Genomic DNA, 22,971 nt, shown 5'->3' with positions numbered 1-22,971 from the left:
GTCAAGGGATACAGCTGTCCTCACAGATGCCTGTGTAACTATTACCCAGGCGTTAGTGATGTTCTCCTACCCGCCTGTCCAGAAGCGGCTTTCAAAGGCCCCTGTGTCAGGAATACAGCTGTTTAAACTGATCCTGTCAGGCAGAGCGCGGGCAGCCTCCCGCCGTGTATCCCGCTCCAGACTACAGCTGTTCTGCAGACACATATAGACAGCTCCCTCACGTATCATGTGTGTTCTGTAAGCGCAGGGTTATATATGCCGGGACTCTACAGATATGTCTCTACCACCAGAGAAAGCCTCTGAGCTCAAACAGATCATCCATGAGCAGCTGAACCGGGTAAGTGCCTTGTATAGTGGCTGTAGTCATGGCTCCTGCACCCGGACATGATATTCCTTGCTGCTCTCATACATCTATATCCTTGCTACTAATGCAAGTTATTGGCTTGGTGCAATTCCTTCACCACCTATAGGTGGCAGCTCAATATCTGGGGTCCCCACCAATTATAAAACAGGGGTCCTGTTCCTTCCGTAGACTGCCTCATGTATCTCTATGAGTGTCATGAAGGTAGTCTAGGCCTGTTCTCGGCTTGTCTCCGCTTAGAGAAAATCTTTAAAACTTTGCAAAATTTTTAGTTATTTAGATTTGCAAATATTTGTATAACATTTAATTGTCAATAGTTTTAAATCTGGTTATATTCATGGGAGAACCCCTTTAAGTCTGTATTGTGTCTGCAGCCCCTCTTCTGGCTTATTTCTGTGGTTACAACTGTATTTCTGCAGGTGTCTTTGGTTTTCATTTTGTTTTTTCAGTACATTTGTTCGGTTACATAGGCGTGTGTAAGACAGTATACATACTCTTTAAATGAAAATTATGTTTTATGCATTATGTTCACATTTGGTAGGATGTAATTACATTTTTATGACATTGGTGAATGATCAGACACATCCTCTTACCTCAGAACAGATCTGGTCCATGGTTTCCATGCAGAAGAACCGTTAATGTATATTCTCTTAAATGGGAATTACAAGTTTGCTGCGTTCAGCAGTGCAAATGATAACAAGAAAAGAAAGAAGGATGATGTTCAGTTTTGCATTTTTACAGTTTATTTTATGTCTACAGGTTCTAGTTAATAACTTTGCATTGAAATTTTAATTTCTAGATGGATGTTCATGGCAAAATCCGCGGGGTACTTGCAGAGACTTTAAAGGATGAATTAGGAGATGAAAGCCATAACTTCTCAGAAGAAGACCTGATAAAAGCCTTAAGGAGGAGAGGAATTATTGATGACGTTATGAAAGAGCTGCATTTCCTTGAGGTAAAAGGGGTTTCCTGGTTTGTATGTATAAAATATGTATGTAGTAAAACTATACACCTATAGCCATGTGTTTTATTTAAAGGAGTTTAACTATCTCAGATGTTTATGGCATACCCAGAGGAACTGTCACAAATGTCTTAGATGCGAGTCCCACCTCTCTTGAGAATGGAAATTGTGAGCATGCTTACTCTGCTGTTTACATAACTCTGACAGAGGTGAATAGTAATGCACGGTCGGCACTCCATCCATGGCAGCCTTGGCATCTTTAAGACGTTTAATTGAAAAAAAAACAACCAAACAATTAATTACATTTCAGGTTGCTTCCCATTGCTTAGGTATTGATGGCCCTTAGTATTTGATTTGAGGGGGAGGGGATTCACACCTGGGCGTCAATTGTTGTAATATTTTCCAAGCTCTCCATTGTGCTGAATTAATGAAGAGGAACTCTATTGTGATTTAGCTGACACATTCTTAGGTCACACTATTGGATTGGATTGGATCCTTTTTTCATGGCTATAACATTCTGCACTTTTCCTCTTTTGATCCGTATGTTTCTTTCCTAATTTTTAGCTAAAGATATCTTGAGATGAGTAATGCAAAATGACATCATATTGGGTGGGGGGCTGGGGGCCTAAAGTTTTGTATTACTCACAAAAGTCACAATGAGTAACGCAAGAATTTCTAATTCAAAACTGGTCACCTCGTGCCATTCATCTGGAGATATCTCCAGTTAAGAGGAATGGTAAGAAAAGAGGTAGAGTAAGGAAGTACACCTCTGTATTGCCTTTGCATTTTGGAGATCGCTAGAACAACAAGGTCCTTTGCTTTTAAAATAAGTTAAATAAGTTTTCTTCTTCTGTAATTGCAACATGCATGTTATAAGTGCAGGATACTGTGGAATGATACAGTAGCATTTTGTTAGTTGTAGTCTTCATTAATAGATACCTGAATGTAACTGCCAGAGGCGTCAGAATGTAAAAGAATAACAGGTACCGTATGTTCAAGAATTCTGGATGTGGAGAGATGTGACTACAACCAAGTGCCTATACTACGTGTGTCTGTGTGGCCACCGAGTGTTTGTGTTGTGAATTGCAGCCTATCTACTGTAGGGTTTTGTTAGAATGTTGCAATAATGTATTGAATTGATCTATGTAAAAAGCACAGTGCCCAATAAAGCTGTGCGATTATGATCTAAATCAGGATCCCCATTAAACATTTTACCTCAATTACAATTAATGAACGATTATTTTAGGACACTCCAGTTTTTACTTACCGTATATACTTGAGTATAAGCCGACCCCCCTAATTTTACCACAAAAAACTGGGAAAACTTATTGACTCTAGTATAAGCCGAGGGGGGGGGGAATGCAGCAGCTACTGGAAAATTTCAAAAATTTAAATGGTCAGAGTTTTTGGGTGCAGTAGATGCTGGGGAAGGGGAGGGGGTGTTTTGGTTGTCTGTCTGCCCCTTCCCTGAGCTGTTTTTTTTTTTTTTTTCTCTCCACTTGGAATTCAGTCTGGCTGAATATAGGGTATCTGCAGTGCTCCCATTAACCCCTTCCCAACGGAACAGGAGCACTGCAGATACCTTATATTCAGTAGACCGGGCACTTTCAGACACAGGGATACCTAATGTGTATGTGTTTCACATTCATTTTCTACTTTTATATGTATTCTGGGGAAAGGAGTGATTTAGAACTTTTATTTATTTTTTTGCACTATTTTATTGGAGATTCTATACATTAATATTGTGGCTGGTCATAGACACCGCCCCCCCCCCCCCCCCTCCTAAAAAATAAATAAATAAAATAAACATTTATTTTTTTTTGCTGACTTGAGTATAAGCTGAGGGGGGCTTTTTCAGCACAAAAACTGGGCTGAAAAATTCGGCTTATACTCGAGTATATACGGTAACTACTTTAGTTTTGGTTACACATATATATCACTGATTCTGACTAGGTAATGTGAAGTTAGTGACACATTTATTGCCAAAATTGCCTACATGTCTTGGCTTCCACAGGCAGCTCTGCTTATGTGTAGTGACTGAACTGAGCCACTGTAGCGAAGTTTGTTAGAGTTTTAGAATAACTTGCACATATTTTTATCTTTTGTACTTTTTTTTTTTTTTAAATTAATGTTACATACTTTTGTGTCTTTACTTGATAGGACGGCCCCCCACGAGAATTTACCTCTACACCAAAACCAGCAACACATTTTGTTGACAAAGAACCAAGGACACTGAAAAAAAGTAAGTGAAGTTAGACATTTTAATTGCAATAAAGAACTATGGAGTTATCTGACTTCTAGAAGTGAAGCCCAAGTTTACCTTCTGCAGGATAGGGGTATCTTACCGATCACTAGGAGTCTTACAACTGTGACCTTCATTAATCATGGGAAATGGGTGTTTTGCACCCCAGTTTTGAAAGTAGCAGTTGGTCACATAAAGTTCATCTCTCCGTTCATTTCAATGGGACTATTGAGATAACTGACTGCTCCAGTGGTCCCATTGAAACACTCAAGGCACACTTTAAAGTGTTAGTATACCTTCTACTGTACAAAATCAGTCTATGGGGTAGGGAGGAAGAGGACAGCTCCTCAAAGCAGAGGGAGTTGTCTTTCACAATAAAGCTGGGTTATAAGAAATTGCTATCCAGCATTTTCTTGATAGGAATCTTCTCTCCACTTCTTTTCCTCCCCATAGGTGTAAGAGGTTTTCCCATCAAATCAAGTTGCCTCCCATCCTAAGAGGTTAACTTGCAGAGCGATTGGAGTCCGACTGCTCAGACCCCACCGATCAGGAGAATTCCGGACTTTTGACCCTTCCAGTTTTAGTGCTGGAGGTAGCTGAAGTATATTTGGCTATCTTTGGCAATCCTATTGAAATGAATGGAGCAGTGCGCTCTACCTGACTACTGTTCCATACAGAACGGGGATTGAGTGTTTTGAACACTGATCTGAGCGGTTGGACCCATATGGATAGGGAATTACTTGTTTTGATAGCAAAACCCCTATAGTTATCTCATCTGCTTGTTTACAGAATGTGGACAGAAACTGCTCAGATAATAAGAAAATACAGGAGTAATAGTTAGATACAGGCAGTATATTGCAAAATGTGTTTTGATTTTTGAAAAAAAAAAAAAAAGTATATGTAAGTGTACAGCATTACACATGAAATAGTGTAATAGTCTTACAGAGTACATTGTATTTATTCCATAAGCCAAAAGTGCTGTCTATGGCTTTAAAGAGGATTTTTCACCTCCTCCACCAAGTCCAACTCTTTGCAACCTTAAATGGGTGCTGCTTCACTGATTCCAGTGCAGTTTGCTTGTTTTGTTTTTTTTTCTCTCTAGCTCCCACCATTCCAGAGCAATCATTTGTTAGTTTTAGCACAGTTATGTTTTCTACTGCCAGGTGGGTGGTCCCTGTCTTTCTGTAGCATCCTAGAACCGCCCACCTGACAGTAGAGAGCATAATTGTGCTAAAACAGAAATTATTGCTCTGGAATGGTGGAGCTAAAGAAAAAATATTCAAATGCACCAGAGTGAGTGGAACCGCACACATTTAAAGTGTAACTATTATATATATTTTTTTGCTAGTGTGTTTGGGGTGTGATTGTAATATACTTTATTAGTTTATTGGACTTCCTTTTAATAGAAAACAGACTGTAACGTTCCCATTAGCAATGCTTTAGCTAATCATTGCCAGGAAGAGTCTGTCTTTACACTTGTACTCAATGTAGTACATAGAGCTGAAGCATTTACTAAAGGGGAGAGGTCAATGGACCAATGGACATTCAACAATGGTCCGTTGCTTAGCAACCATTGTTTAGTGACCATTGCTTAGCAACCATGGTCCATTGTCCATATTCAACAATGGTCCATTGTCCGAATACCTAACAATGGCCCATTGCTAGGCGACAGTGTTCCATTGTCTACATTCAACAATGGTCCGTTGCTTAGCAACCATTGTTTAGTGACCATTGCTTAGACAATGGACCATTGTTGATTCACAATGGACCATTGTTGAATATGGACCATGGTTGCTAAGCAATGCTCACTGAACAATGGTTGCTAAGCAACGGACCATTGTTGATTGTAGACAATGGAGCACTGTTGCCTATCAATGGGCCATTGTTAGGTATTTGGACAATGGACCTTTGTTGATTCACAATGGACCATTGTTGAATATGGACAATGGACCATGGTTGCTAAGCAATGGTTTCGTTTTATACAACGTAGGAAAATGGTTCTAGTATAAGAAAGCCAAGATTCTCATCTTTCATCTACTGCCAAGATTGTACTCGCTGTAAAATATTTACAGACAACCAAAATGGTCACCAAACACCCCCAACACAATAGCGAAAAGAAACAAAAATGTTTTTTCCTGAATGTGATGAGGTAATGAAAGGTCCACTTTAAGCACAATGGGGATCTGCTTATTCATTGTTTATATCCACAGCTAATATAGATCCATCGCGAAGATATCTTCATCTTCAGGTTTTGGGAGGTAAAGCATTTCTGGAACATCTTCAAGAATCAGATCCTCTTCCTGGCCAGGTGTGCTCCACATTTACTCTTAGCCTGCACTTTAGGAACCAGCGTTTTCGTTCCAAACCTGTCCCTTGTGCCTGTGAACCAGACTTCCAAGATGGCTTCTTGCTTGAAGTGCATAAGGACAGCTTAGGTTTGTTCATTTAAGATTTTATTTTTTACTGCACTGTGTAGAAGGTTCATAATTCTTTTTCAGCCATAATATGTAATTATTTTCATCAAGTTCAATGAAGGTATGACTGAAGGGACAAGTGAAAGATGCCTTTCTACAGAAAAATATCTAAGATTTTGAAGCTGTCAGCTGTTGTTGCTCTGACCAGCTCCTGGGGTAGGCTTTTCCTCAGATTTATAGCCCTTACTCTGAAGAAGCAAGTACCCTCTTTCAGGGCATTTGGCATAAAACAGCTTTTCCCCATACTACTTGCATGGGCCACTTATATATTTATACCGGTTTATCATATCTCTCCTTAAATGCCTCTTCTCCAGACTAAACAAATTTAACTCCTTTAAGCTCTCCTCATAACTGAGGTCCTCCATGCCCATTATTAGCTTTGTGGCACTCTGTTGTACATTTTCCAACTCTAGGACATCGTTTCTTTGATTTGGTGCCCAGAAGTGACCTACATATTCCAGATAATAAATCATTGGTAGAGCCTTAAGTGGTAATGTTACATCCCTATCAAGGCATAGGTATACAGGGGGTGCAAAGGTACCAATTGCTGCCAGGCCCTGGAGACTAAGGCGGCCCAAAAACCTCTCTACAACCTAAGAACACATAGCACTTGGTATATTATATATCTTATTAGGGCCCATGAACTTAGATACGCCTCTTATCTCTGTCTGTAGCCCTTTTTATACATGACAATACATTGCTGCCTAAACAAGCATGGTATCCAAACATGTAATGCTTAACCCACTAGTGACCTTTGCATAGACTTTCTACATCAGTCGCTAATGGTCCTTATTCCAACACAATTGACTTACTCCATCAGTTGCTGCAGAATAGTGCAGGGGCTACAACACTTTCATAAGCAAGTGCCTGTCTATGTGACTGTTTAAATCTTTAGTTTCCATGGTCTCCCTCCTCCCCTGCAGGCATCAGCACCACTACAAATGACATTGCTGGGGCTTGATGCCTTTACATGGCAGCTGGGCCTAATAAAGACTCACAGAGTTGCCGCTTGACACAGCCTAATAGTCAGAATATGACAGGCAGCATAATTATAAAAGCAGTCAGAAGATCAAAAATGTAAAGTCTCCTAAGGGAACTAAAAAAATATTAAAAAGAATAACACAACATAAAAGAATCTAATAAAACAGTGCTGTAGTTTGTCTGTTGACCGCCAAAATAAAGTTATAAAATGCGATCAAAAAACAGTGTGTTCCCCAGAATGCCTTAAAAAAAAACAAAAAAAACAACAATATGGTCTTCCCGCAAAAAATTACACCCCTGGTTCCTTTCATCAACAAATAAGCTATTATATTCTGGAAAGGTGGCAATGCAAAACATTACTACAAAAACATTTTTACTTTGCAAAAGTAGCAAAACTAAAAAAAAAACAACTACAAATTTTGTATCAATTTAATGGTATCAACCCAGTGAATAAATCCTTTCTATTCCTTTCCCTAAAGAGTTAAAAGTTCTTAAATGAGGTCTATCTGCCTTAAAATGGTGCCATTAAACACTATCATATGTCCCATGAAAAGAAACAAACCCTCATACAGTTACACTGATGGAAACTGAAAAGACTATAGGTCTTGGTTTGTGACAACGAGAAAACACAAAAAATTTGGTGATCGTAAAGACCTAAAACAAGCCGGTGTCTAAAGGGTTAAACATGACGGTTCAGTCTGACTTAAGACGCACAGTTTGCAGTTTACAATTGTGTTTCTCACTTGTCCCCTAGTTACAGGGACGTTATATGTAGTCTGTTGCTGAGAAGAACTGAAGTGTGAAGGGAAACCCAGTGACCCTGAACCGATGTGAGATTAGTGCTGACCTGTAACCAGTTGTGACATGTGTTACTGTTATTCTTTATGAAATAACATCCTGGTGCATATTTACTCATAACTCTGGATTGTGCCATTCCGCTGTTATTCCTAAAAGAAATGTAATAAATAATTAACATCTGGGTGTTTTTTTCCCTTAATGAAAAGGGTCTGCCGTAGTGTCCCTGCAGACACTGCTAGCACCGATTGTACAGTGTCAGACTATGTGGGGATACACTTCTAACTGGTAACACCCAGTCCTTTTCAACACCTTGTAGGGGGGGGTGTATCAAATAAAAAAGCATAATGTAGAGGTCTAAGATCTGGAATCCAAGTATTAACTAAAACAGACTGCAAGTAAAACTTATATGTCCTTTTTATAATAAAATATTACTCATTAATTTATATTACTAGCTAAAGAAAGGAAAAACCACCAAGTCTGACTCCTCTATTTTTCCACATCCAGACTCTGACTTCCTAAATGGCTGACAGAAATGGTCAGTCAGAACCTCCTCTAATTAATTAAAAAGCAAGTGTTTGAATTCCTATGAAAGGAAATATGTAACAAAATCTGCATCTAATTAATGATACAATATTAACAGTACAATAATGAAAAAAAAATTACTTTGTGTAAGTCGCTGTTTTCTGACTTTGACTCCACATACCTGAAAATTATTATAAATTATAGATGACTTGACCTAAGGTTGAGTTATAGACATCTCCAATGCATGACACCCTCACCAACATGTTGTTCTCAGTAACTGATACACAAAGAATACAGTAGGAATGCCTGCTTGCTGCCCCATTCTCGATCTACCCAAAAAAGCGGGTGAGCAGGGAGTCTAGCTGTTTTAAAGACCTTAATCTGTCTCAGAACCACTGCATACCATTTAGGCAGTACTACATTTTGATAAGATTAATTCTGCAGTCATTTGACAAGGGCAGGGAGCTTCACAGACGGTATTTAGCTCTAAAGTGCATGAGAAGAAGATGGATCTTTAAATGGAGTCTATCATTGCCCCCAACTACTTTAAACAGCTCCCATAGTGCTGCAGATGCTGTTAGCAAAATAGGAATTATACCTTTCTTATGTTTCAGAGTCCCAGGGATGCGGAGAAACAGCACTTTTAATCTTACTTAAAATAGGAACACATGGGTGTTTTCTTCAGGCACTGAGTACCGGTGCATCATCCCTAAATACCCTCATCTTGCATTTAGCTCATCCCCCTGGGTGGGCAGTGTGAGTTGATCCTCCCATTGCTCTGAGGTTATGGAGAGCCATAGTGAAATTCTTTTGAATGCAAAGTTTGCTTATGTAGTCCCAGGTATGCTTGAACATGTGTCATTTCAAAGTTCTGCCCTATACCCAGAAGAGAAGGAAAGGCGTATTCTTTTCCAGGTATAGGACACAACTAACTATTTTTACTTTTTTCTTTTATTTTTTTTTTAATATTATAAATTACTTGTTCTATAAAATTTCTTCACACTCCTTTTATCTAGGTGATGGCAGTAGAATGGCAGATGCCACAACCCTGTTGTCAATTTGTGATCCTATTCAGCTGGTGCTTATCAAGACAGACACGTCTGGAGAAACCACTTTAGTAGCATCCCGCTTTCTGGAGTGGCGCTCTGTACTGGGGGTCGATAGAGGAGTGACAAGTCTTGCTGTTGAGCTCCAGGGTGTAGGTGAGATTTCAGTGTCATTTTCATTAAATATTTGTTAGGAAAATATAATCAAACAAATTGACCTGCGGCTCTTGCCAAGTGAGGTTGTCTAGAAGGTGGCATTCAAGTAACCAACCAACAGGGAAAACAGGTAAGCTTGAAATAGCCAATGAGAAAACAGTATGCACAAATACACTCCACAATCTGAGTATAATAGTGCGATGTATTATTAGTCTTACATGGGCTAGGGTAATGTTTGAAGCACTTTGTGAATGAGTTGCATATTGTTGCACTATGAGTAATTATTAGAAAAGCATAACTGGTACTGTCCTCTCCGAAGGAACGGTCCCCTCCAACCCACAAATATATAGTTTGTAGGACTGAATCCTTGGGTAAGCAGATCTCACCTGCTCAATGGCAAATCATTTTGTCTCAAGCTGTTAACTCTTCTACTTGTACAACTTTTTTGCGACGCTCAATATAAGATTTTGATGCATTGGTACCATACCCTGATCCTTCTCCATACTCTCAATCCCCATTTGGGTAGAAGTTAGGTCCATGACAGACGCGCTCTTCTTCCTGGGCGTACCCCTATATCCCTTGGTTTAACTCCTGAAGCTACCCCCCGCCGGGCATCTGGGTGAAAAGACCTCTAAGTTATTTCTATATATTTGTACTATGGCCAAAACCCTGGTGGCTCTTCCTTGGAAGAGTACTCAGTCCCACACAGGACCAGCTTTGGTTGTTCATATTAAAGATGTTAGGAGCCTGGAGTTCCTTATGGCCACTTTGAACAACACCTTGGAGTCCTTCTAGTCCATTTGGACCCCATGGGATACATACTGTATTCTCTGTGGTCTCTGATTCCCTCCCACCCCTTGTCTCCTCCTGTTGTCTTTTGTGTCACAACCTTGTCTCTCCTTGTCTGTCTTTAGGTTTCACATTAAGTATGGTTCTATTACACTACTCTGCTATTGTCCATCTTATTCTTTATCTATATTGTTGTACTGTGTTTTTTTATTTTGAAAAACTTTGAAAATCAATAAAATGTATAGTTTAAAAAAAAACAGTGTAACTGGTGACTCCTAGCATACAGCTCTGGCTGAGATTATAGCATCTTTTTGCACCCTCTGATTCATTCATGTCTTGACTAATTTCTCACATTCATCTTTCTTTTCTATGCTCAGTTCACATTCATACTATTACTTTTTCTGACTATGTCTTGATCTAACTCCCTTTACAGCTCCCTTTCACGGAGCGCCATCTACCCTTTGAATTTACAGAAGGTTAATAGGGAACTCTACAACTTTTGGTGTTTTCTCTATTATAGTAAATGTGCAACCAGAAAATGACCTTTTTTTTTTTTTTCTTTTTTTTTTTTTTTAAGTACCTTTTACCGTCTTCACCAACACAGTTGGAATTTTTTTTCTTCAGCTCCCATAGGCTTCTAGAAGAGATGATCTGTGTGGGGTCTGGGTGTTGGACAATGACAGATCACATACTGATGATCTACCGTATGTTCCGAATAGGTCAACAGTATGAGGATTTGATTTGAGGCCGGACAACCCCTTTAACCATTTCATAAATGAGAAGGTAATTGATGAGAAACCCCTATGGACCACTTATGCTTTGAAATGTTTCTTTAGGTGTAGGTCTCACATTGCAAACATACTTCAGAATTTCCACAAGTAAACGTTACACAATGTTCTGCAAGCTGTGGAGGCAAAGAACACCTGATATAGGGTAGTTTTTGCTGAAGCCCACCTGCAGGTTTTTCTGTAGAACCTTCTGACTTTCAATCTTTACATTGCAAAGGTTGAAGTCTTCAGGTGAAGCTTGCAGCAATAATTGACAATCTTTGGGTTTTAGTTGCAGCATGGGGATGAAATTCCTATAAATCTCATCTATAGCGGTGATGGTTAGGTAGCCACTGGTGAGTTTGAGGCAGCTCCCTTCTGTGACGCTATTTCCAAATAGCCACAGATGTTCTTTCAATAGGATTTCTTCAACTTTTGACCTGTTGAGGTGTACTTGAGAACTAGAGCTTGTGTAATATTAAAAAGGAGTCTGTCCCCCAAAGAAGCATGTTAAAGAGGCAACACAGATAGGTCAGGCAGTCGTGATTGTAATGCTTATTTTCCATATGAAAATTCTTGGCCCCTTTCATTTATCTTAGAATAAGCAAATGATAGGAATGCACCAGCACTGAAGACAACTCAAGGAAGCTAAGCTGACATCTTATCTATAGGCCATATTACAGCAGTGTGGGGTTATAGCAGTTTGGAGCAACAGATCCGCCCTCGGTGCTCCAGATTGTTAATTTGTATATTCTCAAATAAATGAATATCTCTGCAAAGGAGGCACACATTTGTTATGGTGAGAAAAGTGTTAGTCAGGACTGCCTGACCTATCTGTTTTACTGGTCTAATATCCCTCATCAAGCTCACCTCTCCCTCTAACTCCACCTTCTTCCCATTTACCAATTATCCCTGTAAATAGTTGCATCCTCCACTCCCCAAATTTTTCCCTGGTTCCTGTACTGAAATTCAATGAGATTTTTTTTGCACAATGAAGATGGACTTCTCACTGCAATCCAGGTTATGAGGACCAAGTTGATGGATGGGCTTTTTCCGGACTTGTCTGGAGTTTTTGTTGTCACCCTTCCCTGTTTCCCCTCCCTCCTTTTCTGCTTCTTCTTCTTTTTATCCCTTCTCCATTGTTTTATTTTTCTTGTCTGTTGTTCTTTATACAAAACAGTAAAAATGTACTTAAAAAATAAATAAATATATATATATATATATATATATATATATATATATATATATATATACATACCCTGATCACAGACTCTCTTTAAAGTAATATATCCAGTTCCTAGAGAATACAGTATACGTCCTGTGAGTTTTAGGTAGTGAACATGCCCACTGCAAGTAGAACCATTTACTAGGCAGTGCACTTTACATATAATGTGAAATCTTTATGGGCCGACCACATAAAAAATGTAGACAGAATCAGGTTATATAATACAAAGGATATGATGCTTGAGTGACCTCAAAGTAAGGGCTAGTTCACACGTGGGCAAAGGGGAGGTTTTTGACAGCGGAATTCGCTTCAAAAACCTCTCCTTTAACATGGTAGTCTATGTAGACCACTAGCTTTTTTTTTCCTCCTAGCGTTTTCCGCCTGAAGAAGCGACATGACCTTTCTTCAGGCGGAAAACGCCTGAAGAATTGCATAGAAGTGAATGGGAGGCGAAAACCGCGCGGTAAAAAACCGCGCGGTTTTTTGCACAGAAAACCGCGCGGTTTTTTGCAAAAAACCGCGCGGATTTCGCCTGCAGTTTCTATAGCACATATAGGAAAAAAAAAACCTAGCGAAAACCGCTAGCGAAAACCGCGTCAAAAACCTCGTCAAAAACCTCGTGGAATGCAAAAAACAGCGTCAAAAAAACTCCTCGAGGTTTTTTACCTCGCACAAATAAGCTAGGCGGTTTTCACGTGTGAACTGACCCTAACGCTAGGTTCACACTAGTGTTCTGGTTTCAGTCGTTCAGGTCTGCAAGTGTGGATCCAGCCTAAGATGCTCCATTCTGACATACAGTATGTGCTCAGTTAAATTAAGATTCAGCTGTTCCATTAGAAAGAAAAGTATCCAGCTCACCCTTGAATTTTAAAAACTTTTGTTGGGCCGCTCGGATGTAGACGGACTTCAATCCATGAAAGATTTATGGCGTTATATAGTTCACAGATAATAAGCATGATCTAAATAGAATAGCGATCGGTGGTTATTCAGTGTTGGATATATAGGTTTATGTACAAGAGATGTATTAGTTGAGTAGGGTGTGTATTTCAAGTCACGTGTAAGGGGGTGTGGCGCAGAAGATCATATGATCGGGCCCTCTCTATAACCCAGATGGAGGATATTATATACTCAAGTCTGGTATGTACAATTTATATTCCTCAAGCTATCAATATACATTCAGGTTGAATTGTAATAACAGATAATGTGGGATGTATATCTATAAGTTTATGCAGGGATTAAGTGATGAATTGCTGAGACAAGTATGATGTAGTTAGACCTATTCAAATCCATACTGATATAGGTATAAACCGTATACATATAGGTATATATAGGTTAAATAAAGACACGGAGACATGCTAGTGGTTAAATTTTTTTTTATTGAATAGATATATGTGGATGTGCGAATATACTTAACGTAAAGAGTTAAATTTTATGGGTGAGGTTTTTAGTACTTAGGTTTTAAATGCAAACAGTTGTCAATGCTTCAGTATGCCATGACGAAGGAATACCAAATGTTCCGAAACGCGTAGCAAAAATCCTTATGCGTGTATGTTTGCCATCGCACTGACATGCTGTAATGCCTTTTAAATGGACGAATAAAGGTTAATTTTTATTCATTTGGTGGCGCTGGATTCTCTATTGTTATCAGCTGTTCCATACCTGGGAAAGCTGAGTATATGCCGGGTCTAAGTTTCATGTATTGAAACTAAATACTTTCTTGCTGAACTGTTCATTTTGTGTTACAATAATACACTTCATTATCTAATACAAAACGCGTAGTTCAGCAGTTGCTAACTGCTAACCTTCCCATACTTTTTGACATTTCATAGGTTAAAATATATACTCCATAGCCCACCTGGGAATTTACATAAAACCTGCCCCTTTTGTGACACTGCTCCAGGGATTTTTCTGGCAAAATTAGCAAAGCTAACATGTATGTCCAGCACCATGGCAGAGGGCAGTCTGGTTTGTTCAGGATTTACCCACTGACTATGACATGGACTCTGCTTCAGTGTGATGCTGGTGACTTTTCTCCCCTAATGTCCCTTGTTAGTCTCTTGCTGTCTGCAGTTCAATGTAGCAGCACAGAAGAAAACCGCATCCAGAAAGGTCTCGCAGTGTATGTAAGTCCAATGTGTCGTCTTTTCAAAGGAAGACCCAATGAAAAATGGGAGGAGGAGGTGGCCGGCTTATAGAGAAGCAGCTATGATAGAGTACAATGGGGAAAATCACTTACTGAAAAGATCTGCTTTTGAAGGGGGTTTTATGAAAGGGAGGGGTCTTCTGGGGAATTTTAACTGTATTGAAATATTCTAGCTTATATTCTTTCTGCTCTATATTCTCCCCAGGTGCAGAGTGCAAAATTTCTGTTGGCGTTTTGAATGTCAAGCTTGAGCTGTATCCGCCTCTGACTCAAGCATTATCCGCTGAGATTGTCCATACGCAGGTAAGGTATTATGCTGCAGGTTTCCAGTAGCTGTTTCCTCTGTTTGTCTGTGTATATGAGGACAACTGCTCATTACATAATCACAATATAATTTTCTTTAAATTTCAGCTGACTCTAGAACGCCAGAAGACAACAGAGAAGGAACGTTTGTTTTTGGTCTATGCAAAGCAGTGGTGGAGGGAATATCTTCAAATCCGTCCATCCCACAATTCCAGACTTGTGAAGATCTTTGCACAGGTTCAGCAGCAGCATATTATTTCTGTTAAATCTTTTTTTTTTTTTTTTTTTTTTTCCTTTATTTTTAAAAATATAAATTGCACAAAATGCTATAAAACAAACCTTAGGATGAACAGAAATCAAAATATACAGGTATCATAAATTCTACATGTATTAAGACAAGGCAGTGTCCGATATTAGCCACATTAACTGACCATTGCGGGATTGCAGAGGAGTCCTACTAGTCCAGCATAGCAAAATCATGGACTCGTATGCAAATGTAGTAAACCTGTGAGAATGAATATCGCTAGGTGCGAGGTTGGGAAATAATTGGGTGGGGAAAGAGAGTACTGGCACATTTTTCTAATGCTCTCTTGTACAGCAGTTTGGGGCAGAGACGCTATGTTAGGTATCACTGTGTCCAAAAACGCCGCTCTACAAATCTATAAAAATATTTTTCCTGTATGGTAAACACCGTAGCTGGAAAATAAGTCAAAAGTGCCAAACCTCCATTTTTATTTTTTTTTTTCACTGTTTTGCCTCTGATAAAAATTTGAATAAAAAATGATCAAAACAAAAGACATTCCCCAAAATGGTAAAACTAAAAAGTACACCCGGCCTCACAAAAAAAGACGCCATATACATCTCCGTACATGTAAGTATTAAAAAAGTTACGGGTGGCAGAATATGGCGACTTTTAGAAAAAAATAATAATTTGGGAAAACCTGATGCGGCACAGCCTCACCCAGACTCTACCTCCAGCGGCCCCCAGGTAAACTGAGTTTGATACCCCTGGTTTAAAAGGAGCGGTTGTAGTTAATCCTACCAGGTGTGGAACAGGGTGCTTGTTTCCTCCTAGGACAGAGGTAGGAAATCTTCGGCTCTCCAGCTGCTGTGAAACTACATCTCCCAACATGCTCCATTCACTTCCATGGGAGTTCCAAGAACAGCAGAGCAATTATACATGCTGGGAGTTGTAGCTTTGCAACAGCTGGAGTGCCGAAGGTTCCCTACCATGTCCTAGGATGTGCTCAAACAGGCAAGGTCCCAGAGTAGGTAGTAGGTGATAGGAGTCGGTCTGCCCTAGAACACAATAGAAAGGGCTGTCCACTAGGGACCCTTCAACAGGCTTATGGGAGTGGCAGCATATTCTTTAAATTGTTAATAGTGTCTGGTGAATTTCCTTTTGTGCTTAACAATTGCACCATTTTTAAGTAGCCATGCACTGTTTATATTCTGCGGTTTTTTTTTTTTTTTTTTTTGTTAACTTTATATCTCCCCAGTCACCAGTGGGTTTTCCAGTTAGCCTAAAAACCCATTTAACTGAATTTATTGGCATAGTGTTGGTGTTATGGAATTTTTTTTTATTTTTATTTTTTTTTTAAGTTTTTATTTCATTTATATGTTTACTCTCTTAGGATGAAAATGGACTTAATCGACCTGTGTGCTGTTATGTACGACCCCTCAGAGCAGGACGTCTTTTAGACACACCCCGGCAAGCAGCACGCTTTGTAAATGTCCTAGGCTATGAAAAGGCCCCAGTTGTTGGTGGAGGTGGTAAACAAGAACAGTGGTGCACTATGCTGGCATTTCTATGCAGAAATAAGGTATTCTTTTACTTTTATATCATAGTGGTTTGCATCCATGAATTTGTAATAAACCTGGCAATACACATTAGGTAAATGTAATCTGAAGCTGCTGGTGTCTGCTTCTCTTTTGGGCATCTATTTAATGTGTATATGGTCCTCCAGACTCTCCACTGAGATGGTTATGAGATGGAGAGCCTGAATGGCATTTCAGAAGTGAGATTTGTCTATCAACTGTTCTACAGCTTACAGAAATGTTCTAGCTGTATTCCAGCCACCTTTAAACCCAATGTTTTTAACCCCTTATGGGCATATTATACGTGCTATTGAGAAAAGTACCTCTGTCCTATACATGTAAAAATGTATATTATACACCTCCCCGTTGTCTCGCTGGCACTTCACAGCTATCTGGAATTTCAAAAGAATAATGAATGTGATTGGAGATGTCATACATTATGTTATACACTTCTATTATACTGTACATGTACAGTGTACAATATTTTATAAACTGTATCGTCTATTTTAGGGTGACTGTGAAGATCACTGCACACTACTTTGCAGCCTTCTTCTTGGTTTTGGGTTAGATGCCTATGTATGTGTTGGCACAAAAGGAAAAGGAGTATCCCACACATGGGTGATGACGTATGGAACTGATGGAGCAGTTACCTTCTGGGAGAGTTTAACAGGGCAGAGGTAACTATATGACAAAGATACTACTAAAGTAGTTCTAAAGATGACCATACACATTAGAATAGTGGTTTGGTCTACAGTTAGTCGTCTTTTCTTCCCATATATATGTACACTAGGCCTGGGTGATCATGAATGTACTCTCCAATAGTCAGTATAAATAACTAGCATGGCCAGTTCTTCTTCAATATATCTGTGAAGAATCTGGACCGCACCATATACAGCTAACTTTAATGTGTATGGCACCTTACAACAATTCTACTTGTATATTTATAGTTCATCTGTATAGCCAGATAAGTCTCTGCACATCAAATCTTTGCACCTATGTACCCAGGACGTACTAAAACAGACATTATGGCATATGTTGTTCAAGTTTTTTAGCTCTTTTCCTCTGTGGTGCAGGGCAGTGTGGTCAGTTGTGCTCTCCTATTCAGGACGACACCGTGAAAAAATTTATACAGTGTGAATCGCATACAGTTCTGATATTTTCTCAATACTCTTATTTTCCAGATATGTCCATAAGCCTATAAACCCAGATGACCCTCCCATGGTGGAACAGCCAAAGCCTCTCTACCCTTACAAAACCATTGGCTGCATGTTTAACCACCAGCGATTCTTGGCTAACTGCCAGCCATCAAATTCAGTTGATCTCTGCATATTTGATCTGAGCGATGAATCTAGATGGAAACCAATGAGTGAAGAAGCCATTAAGTCTGTATGTTCCCCAGGATCTACTACATCCCTTCCTCCATTCCCCCCACTCTGCAGCTCACTGCTTGATGCAGCGATAGAAAGTAATGAAATTGAATTGCAGCTACGAGTTCTTGTAACTGAGCATAGAAAGGTAATCTCTACTATATATTAACCTATTTTATTCACAAAACCGAATAGGGCTGTATTATATTTAGGTTTGTCTTATTTCTTTAAATTGATATCTTATTGGACAGACTATTATAAGTGTATGCTCAGAAAAATTCAGAAAAATGTCTCAGCGGAATTTCAAGGATGAGCCTCAGACAGTAGTCGCCATGGTTTTACAGTATCTGCAAAGTAGATGGGATTCTGGCTCTGCACACATTTCAAAAAAATATCCGCTGCGGAAATGCTGTGATTTCAAAAATCGTTGCATTTTTGTAAATCTCAGCATGTGAGTTATAGCTATCGAAATACCACCATTTTCCATTAGGGTGTAAAAGGGACAGAAAGACTGCAGAGTTTTTTTCTGTAAGGGCTCGTTTACATCTGTGCCTGGTCTCCTTTTATACAGGTTTCCTTTTTCCAGCCGTCCCTACTATCTCTTTTGTCTCTTGTGTATTTACCCTAATCCCTGAACCTAACAGAAACGTAGTCAGCTCACAACTAGTAATTCTAAGATACTGTTAAAGACTCCGGTGCATGACAAGATCCAGAGAGCAGTCTTCCATGTGGAAAACCTAATAGCCAGCAAGCCAAGGGTTTGTGAAACTCGTCTTTCATTGCTTCTAATTAATATACCATCCAGACATCAGCCCCAGCAGCTACGTGTTTCGGCTTCTTAAGCTCTGCTATAGCTGACAGATAACTTGTTTAAAGCCCCTATGCTGGTCACTGGATTGCTGCATGAACATATGCACTTAAATTGTGCATCACCATTAATCTATATTTATCTAGAATATAAATGGGTACCATTGTCAGTATAGCGATTAAATTAAAAGCTCACATAGATGTCAACGCTATCTCTTTTAAGGTCTTAAAATACTCGTTTGAGAACCTGAAAGCTATTTAATTGCACAAATTATTTCCTCTTTGGTAATGGGAGAGTCTAGAGAAGACCTCTGGTCTACTGTTAATTTAGAGGGCTTTGCTTATCTAGGAAATGGAGGGGGTTAATACACCCAATGATTTCATGTAAATAGAGAAAAAAAGTATTCTGACGTGATAAACATAATTTTTCCAAACCTTTGCATCAAGACATACAAAATATCTAAGTAAGAGAAATAGCAATGGAGATACAACTGGGAGGAATCTAAATTCCAGTCTTTACCACGTCACTGGCCCCCTATCATAGATTTCAGATATAACTCATACCAACTTTCTGACGCAAATTCTAATACATTTGTTGGGCTGAAGTGTCCCTGCTTTATTCTCTGCCCTTTCTTAAAAGGAGAATTGTGGCGCAAAAAAGGCCCTTGTGCTAAAAATGCACCATGGTTACTCTCATCTACATCAGAAAACGGTTATAGATTGATTAATAAATTCCTCCTTGAATCTGGCAGTCTAATCAAAGTATTGTCCGAAGGTGATGTAGCATCTAATAGTGATAAATCCGGTTCTAGTATTTGAGTAGGTGAAGGCTATAGTGGATACAGTTGTGTATTCTTAATGTACAATGGGTTTATCTTTAAGACTGTGACCTTCTGAAATTCAGACAGGAGGCTAGCATTCTCTCCATAATATTGTTAAATTAGAGTAAGTTCTTGGATTGCGGGCGGATGGGTGACATTCCCATATCTCACAATCCCTAATCTAGCAACCAGGACTATGTAGTCCATTATACAGTTGCAGGTGTGAACCAGGCCTCATTTCCATTTGCCATATTTCCTGTTGACAACAAAAAAAATAAAAATCAACAAATACAGTAGTAGGATGTTTAAATATTAACTGTTTGGACCCCAAAATCTGCAATAGAGAACAGTATACAGTACATGTAAAATGAGGTTAAAACATTTAGTAGGTTTCTCTAATGCTTCACATCTTGCATTGCAGATTTATCTGATTTTTATTTTTTTATTTATTTTTGTAAATCTGCAGGATCTAGGTCTCACCACAGTTTGGGATGATCAGCTGTCTTACCTACTTTCTCCTGCCTTGGCCGCATATGAAATAGAGCGTACCACAGGAATTTCAGCAGGAAATGAGGAGTTTCAGGATGCCATCAGGAGAGCAGTGCCCGATGGTCATACTTTCAAGGGATTTCCTATTCATTTTGTTCACCGAAATGCAAGAAGAGCATTTGCTACTTGTCTGCGGTAATTCTTTTGTAATTCCATGTTAACAATAATTCTGCCACATTCATTGTGCGCCAGGGCAGATCTCTAAGTAAGCGGTAATAGCGGCAGATATTTACTTAGCCACATATAAAATATCCCTCACGATCTCAAATCTTTATGTCCTCAAGACATAAGACATCATTTTATTCATTACTGATGGTACTGTTATAGAGAATACTTCAGACTGCTGATGGTGATGATCTGCTCGCTACTTATTCAGTAGTTCCCTGATAATCGGTTTCTCACTGGTGACTTTAGTTTAGATTTTATTTTATAAGCATTCTGCCCTTGCTGTAAGTAAAACTAAGCTACATTGCCAGTATAGTGGGTGCTTCTACACAAAAAAAAAACAACTTTAGCCCTAAAGCTGCACTGTAAATGCTTGAGAAAGATGGGACAATTGCCCGAGACACTGAGGTGCAGATTATAGATTCATAGTTAACCTTTTTTTTTTTTTTTTTTTTTAAATAAAATCGGTGCATTTAAAGGGAGACCCTCACCAGGATAGTCCCTATTGAGCTAGAAGCTCCATCAGATAGTCAAGGATCCCATAATTTAAAATCTTGTTTCTTCTTCCTGATTGCTGCCTCTATTGCTGAGATTTCTGATATTCTTTCCTGAGATGTCAATATTCCATTTGCTGCAACAAGAGTGTCACTGCTGTTCTCAAGAACATGTCTGTTTGGCTACAAATGTTAGTGACACATCTGGAAGTATTGGCATGAAGCTAAGCTGCAGGTGGAACAGAAGAAAACCCATATTATAGTGAAATAGATGCCTGTAAGTAAGCTACTGTCTTATCTATGGCTAAGCTGGTATCCTACTTTATAGGTATCTAGTTCACATTTTGGCACTAGGTTTTGCTTTGTTCCCTGTTTTGTAACAGAAATAAGCACTGAGCTTCCTGTGACTGAGGTGGCCTTTCTGTCTGGCCCATACACTGGACAGGGCTAGTAGGAGAGTAGTAGGAAGCGGCATCTAGTACCTATGACATGGTCCCTGCCATCAGCAGCCCAGGCCCCTCATGGTCCATTTCCTACAGGAAAGCAACCCATGTCATCAGGTTCCTCTGTGACAACCAATTTAACTGTAATTCTGTCTTAAAGGGAACTTGTAGATGGTATATGTTAGAGCAAGAGCTGATGTGGGGAAAGATTCAGTTTAGCCTGTTACATATGTGTTGAAATTTCCATGTTGAGATGTCGAGGAGGCGGCCCTATGGGTGATTGAACGCCTCCTCTCTATGACTGTGCAGAGATAGTTGTCACTCACTGATGGGACCGACTCCTTCACTTCTCCTTATAGAAAGAGCAGACATGTTTATGGATAAATGATTGGTTATATTGCATCTTTTTATCCCAAATGTATACCTCAATCTGCTTAGCGCCTCCTGCCCTGTGGCCTGCAGATTGGACTGCATTTTCCATGTGACAGGTTCCTTTCCTACTTTCTAGGTGCCATACAAACCTTTCCATAAAGGAGTTTGTAAGGTGCTAAGACACATCGGTATAAATGATTGACAGATACACAATAGGGTCCTATGAGATTACACTTACGAGATGATGGGGGTTGAAACCTATTGTGTAAAGAGGAACAAATGACCACGATTTGGAAGTAGACAAAAGGCTGAATAAAGTCTCTTCATCCTAAATTCAATACCAGTAGGAATGAAGAGCTACGGACATCTTCAACTATGGAAGCCTAATAGATTTGACTGATAAATCTATTATTTAGTAAGATTTTCCTGAGTCTACTTTTCATGAAGACTTCATTGAATTTCTATTTGTTTATAAGAAGGTTTAAGTTCTTACTTACATGTAACCCATAAGGTAACATTGGAAGAAGAATTATATAAACTACAATATCACCCAAGTATACTATATCGAATAGACATCACATACAAATAAGCAGGTCACCCACTGTAGCCCAGGAAGTACGGTAATTGGTCTTTGTACCTACTTGTATGTGTTTGCTTGAACTTACATACAGCTCTGTGTGTTGTGTGTGTGTGTATATATACTTACAGTATATTCTCTTATGTTTTTACATAGATCCCCTTTCTGTGATGACATTGTTGGCTGTCGTGGAGATCAGATGCGACTTGCTGTTCGAGTGCGAGTTTTTACATACCCTGAATCGGCATGCGCTGTGTGGATTATGTTTGCATGTAAATATCGCTCTGTGCTATGATAAAGATATAGATATATATACTTTTTTGCCTATCTATTGTTGTCTAATCTCTCACAAATTGTGTGTACAAAAATTGTATGTAGTTTTAATATATAATTTTAATCATGTATATTTTCTTATATTTTTTTTATATGCAATAAATTATTTTTCACTGCAGGTCTGTTTTGTTGTTATTTCACTAAATATAAATGAACAGGAGGCCTTGTAACATTCAAGGCTGGTGGCCTCAAATATTTTCTGCTCTAAAATACACTTGAGAAATGGCTACGTGAACATACCAATAGGGCGAGCAGGAGGGAGAAAAGAAGGAAGAAGTAGAAGTCTGTTTTGGGGTTTAGTTTTTGGTTTTTTTTGGGAGTTTTTTTTCTTTATATTTCGTTATTTTGATTCCACTTCTGGCTTTGTCTGAGACTAAATACAAAAAATGGTCAGAAAAACTGCAGCTATTCTCCCAAAAACTGCAAAAAAAAAACCCCACAGCTTGTGAAACAGCTC

General features: G+C 39.1%; 1 protein-coding gene across 1 annotated transcript; it reads left to right on the top strand.

The window, feature by feature from the left end:
• The first annotated feature begins 160 nt into the window (after positions 1-160).
• Positions 161-22,524, top strand: CEP76 (centrosomal protein 76). The gene is made up of 12 exons (XM_075272162.1): positions 161-337; positions 1,161-1,316; positions 3,483-3,564; positions 5,775-5,999; positions 9,356-9,541; positions 14,671-14,768; positions 14,877-15,005; positions 16,403-16,591; positions 17,097-17,263; positions 17,768-18,101; positions 20,048-20,265; positions 22,338-22,524. The coding sequence occupies exons 1-12, from the start codon at positions 275-277 to the stop codon at positions 22,474-22,476; spliced, it is 1,986 nt and encodes a 661-aa protein (XP_075128263.1). The 5' UTR covers positions 161-274; the 3' UTR covers positions 22,477-22,524.
• Positions 22,525-22,971: the final 447 nt, after the last annotated feature.

Source organism: Leptodactylus fuscus, chromosome 4 (assembly GCF_031893055.1).
Source record: "Leptodactylus fuscus isolate aLepFus1 chromosome 4, aLepFus1.hap2, whole genome shotgun sequence".
Taxonomy (NCBI): domain Eukaryota; kingdom Metazoa; phylum Chordata; class Amphibia; order Anura; family Leptodactylidae; genus Leptodactylus; species Leptodactylus fuscus.
This window is presented reverse-complemented; position numbering and strand designations above follow the sequence as displayed.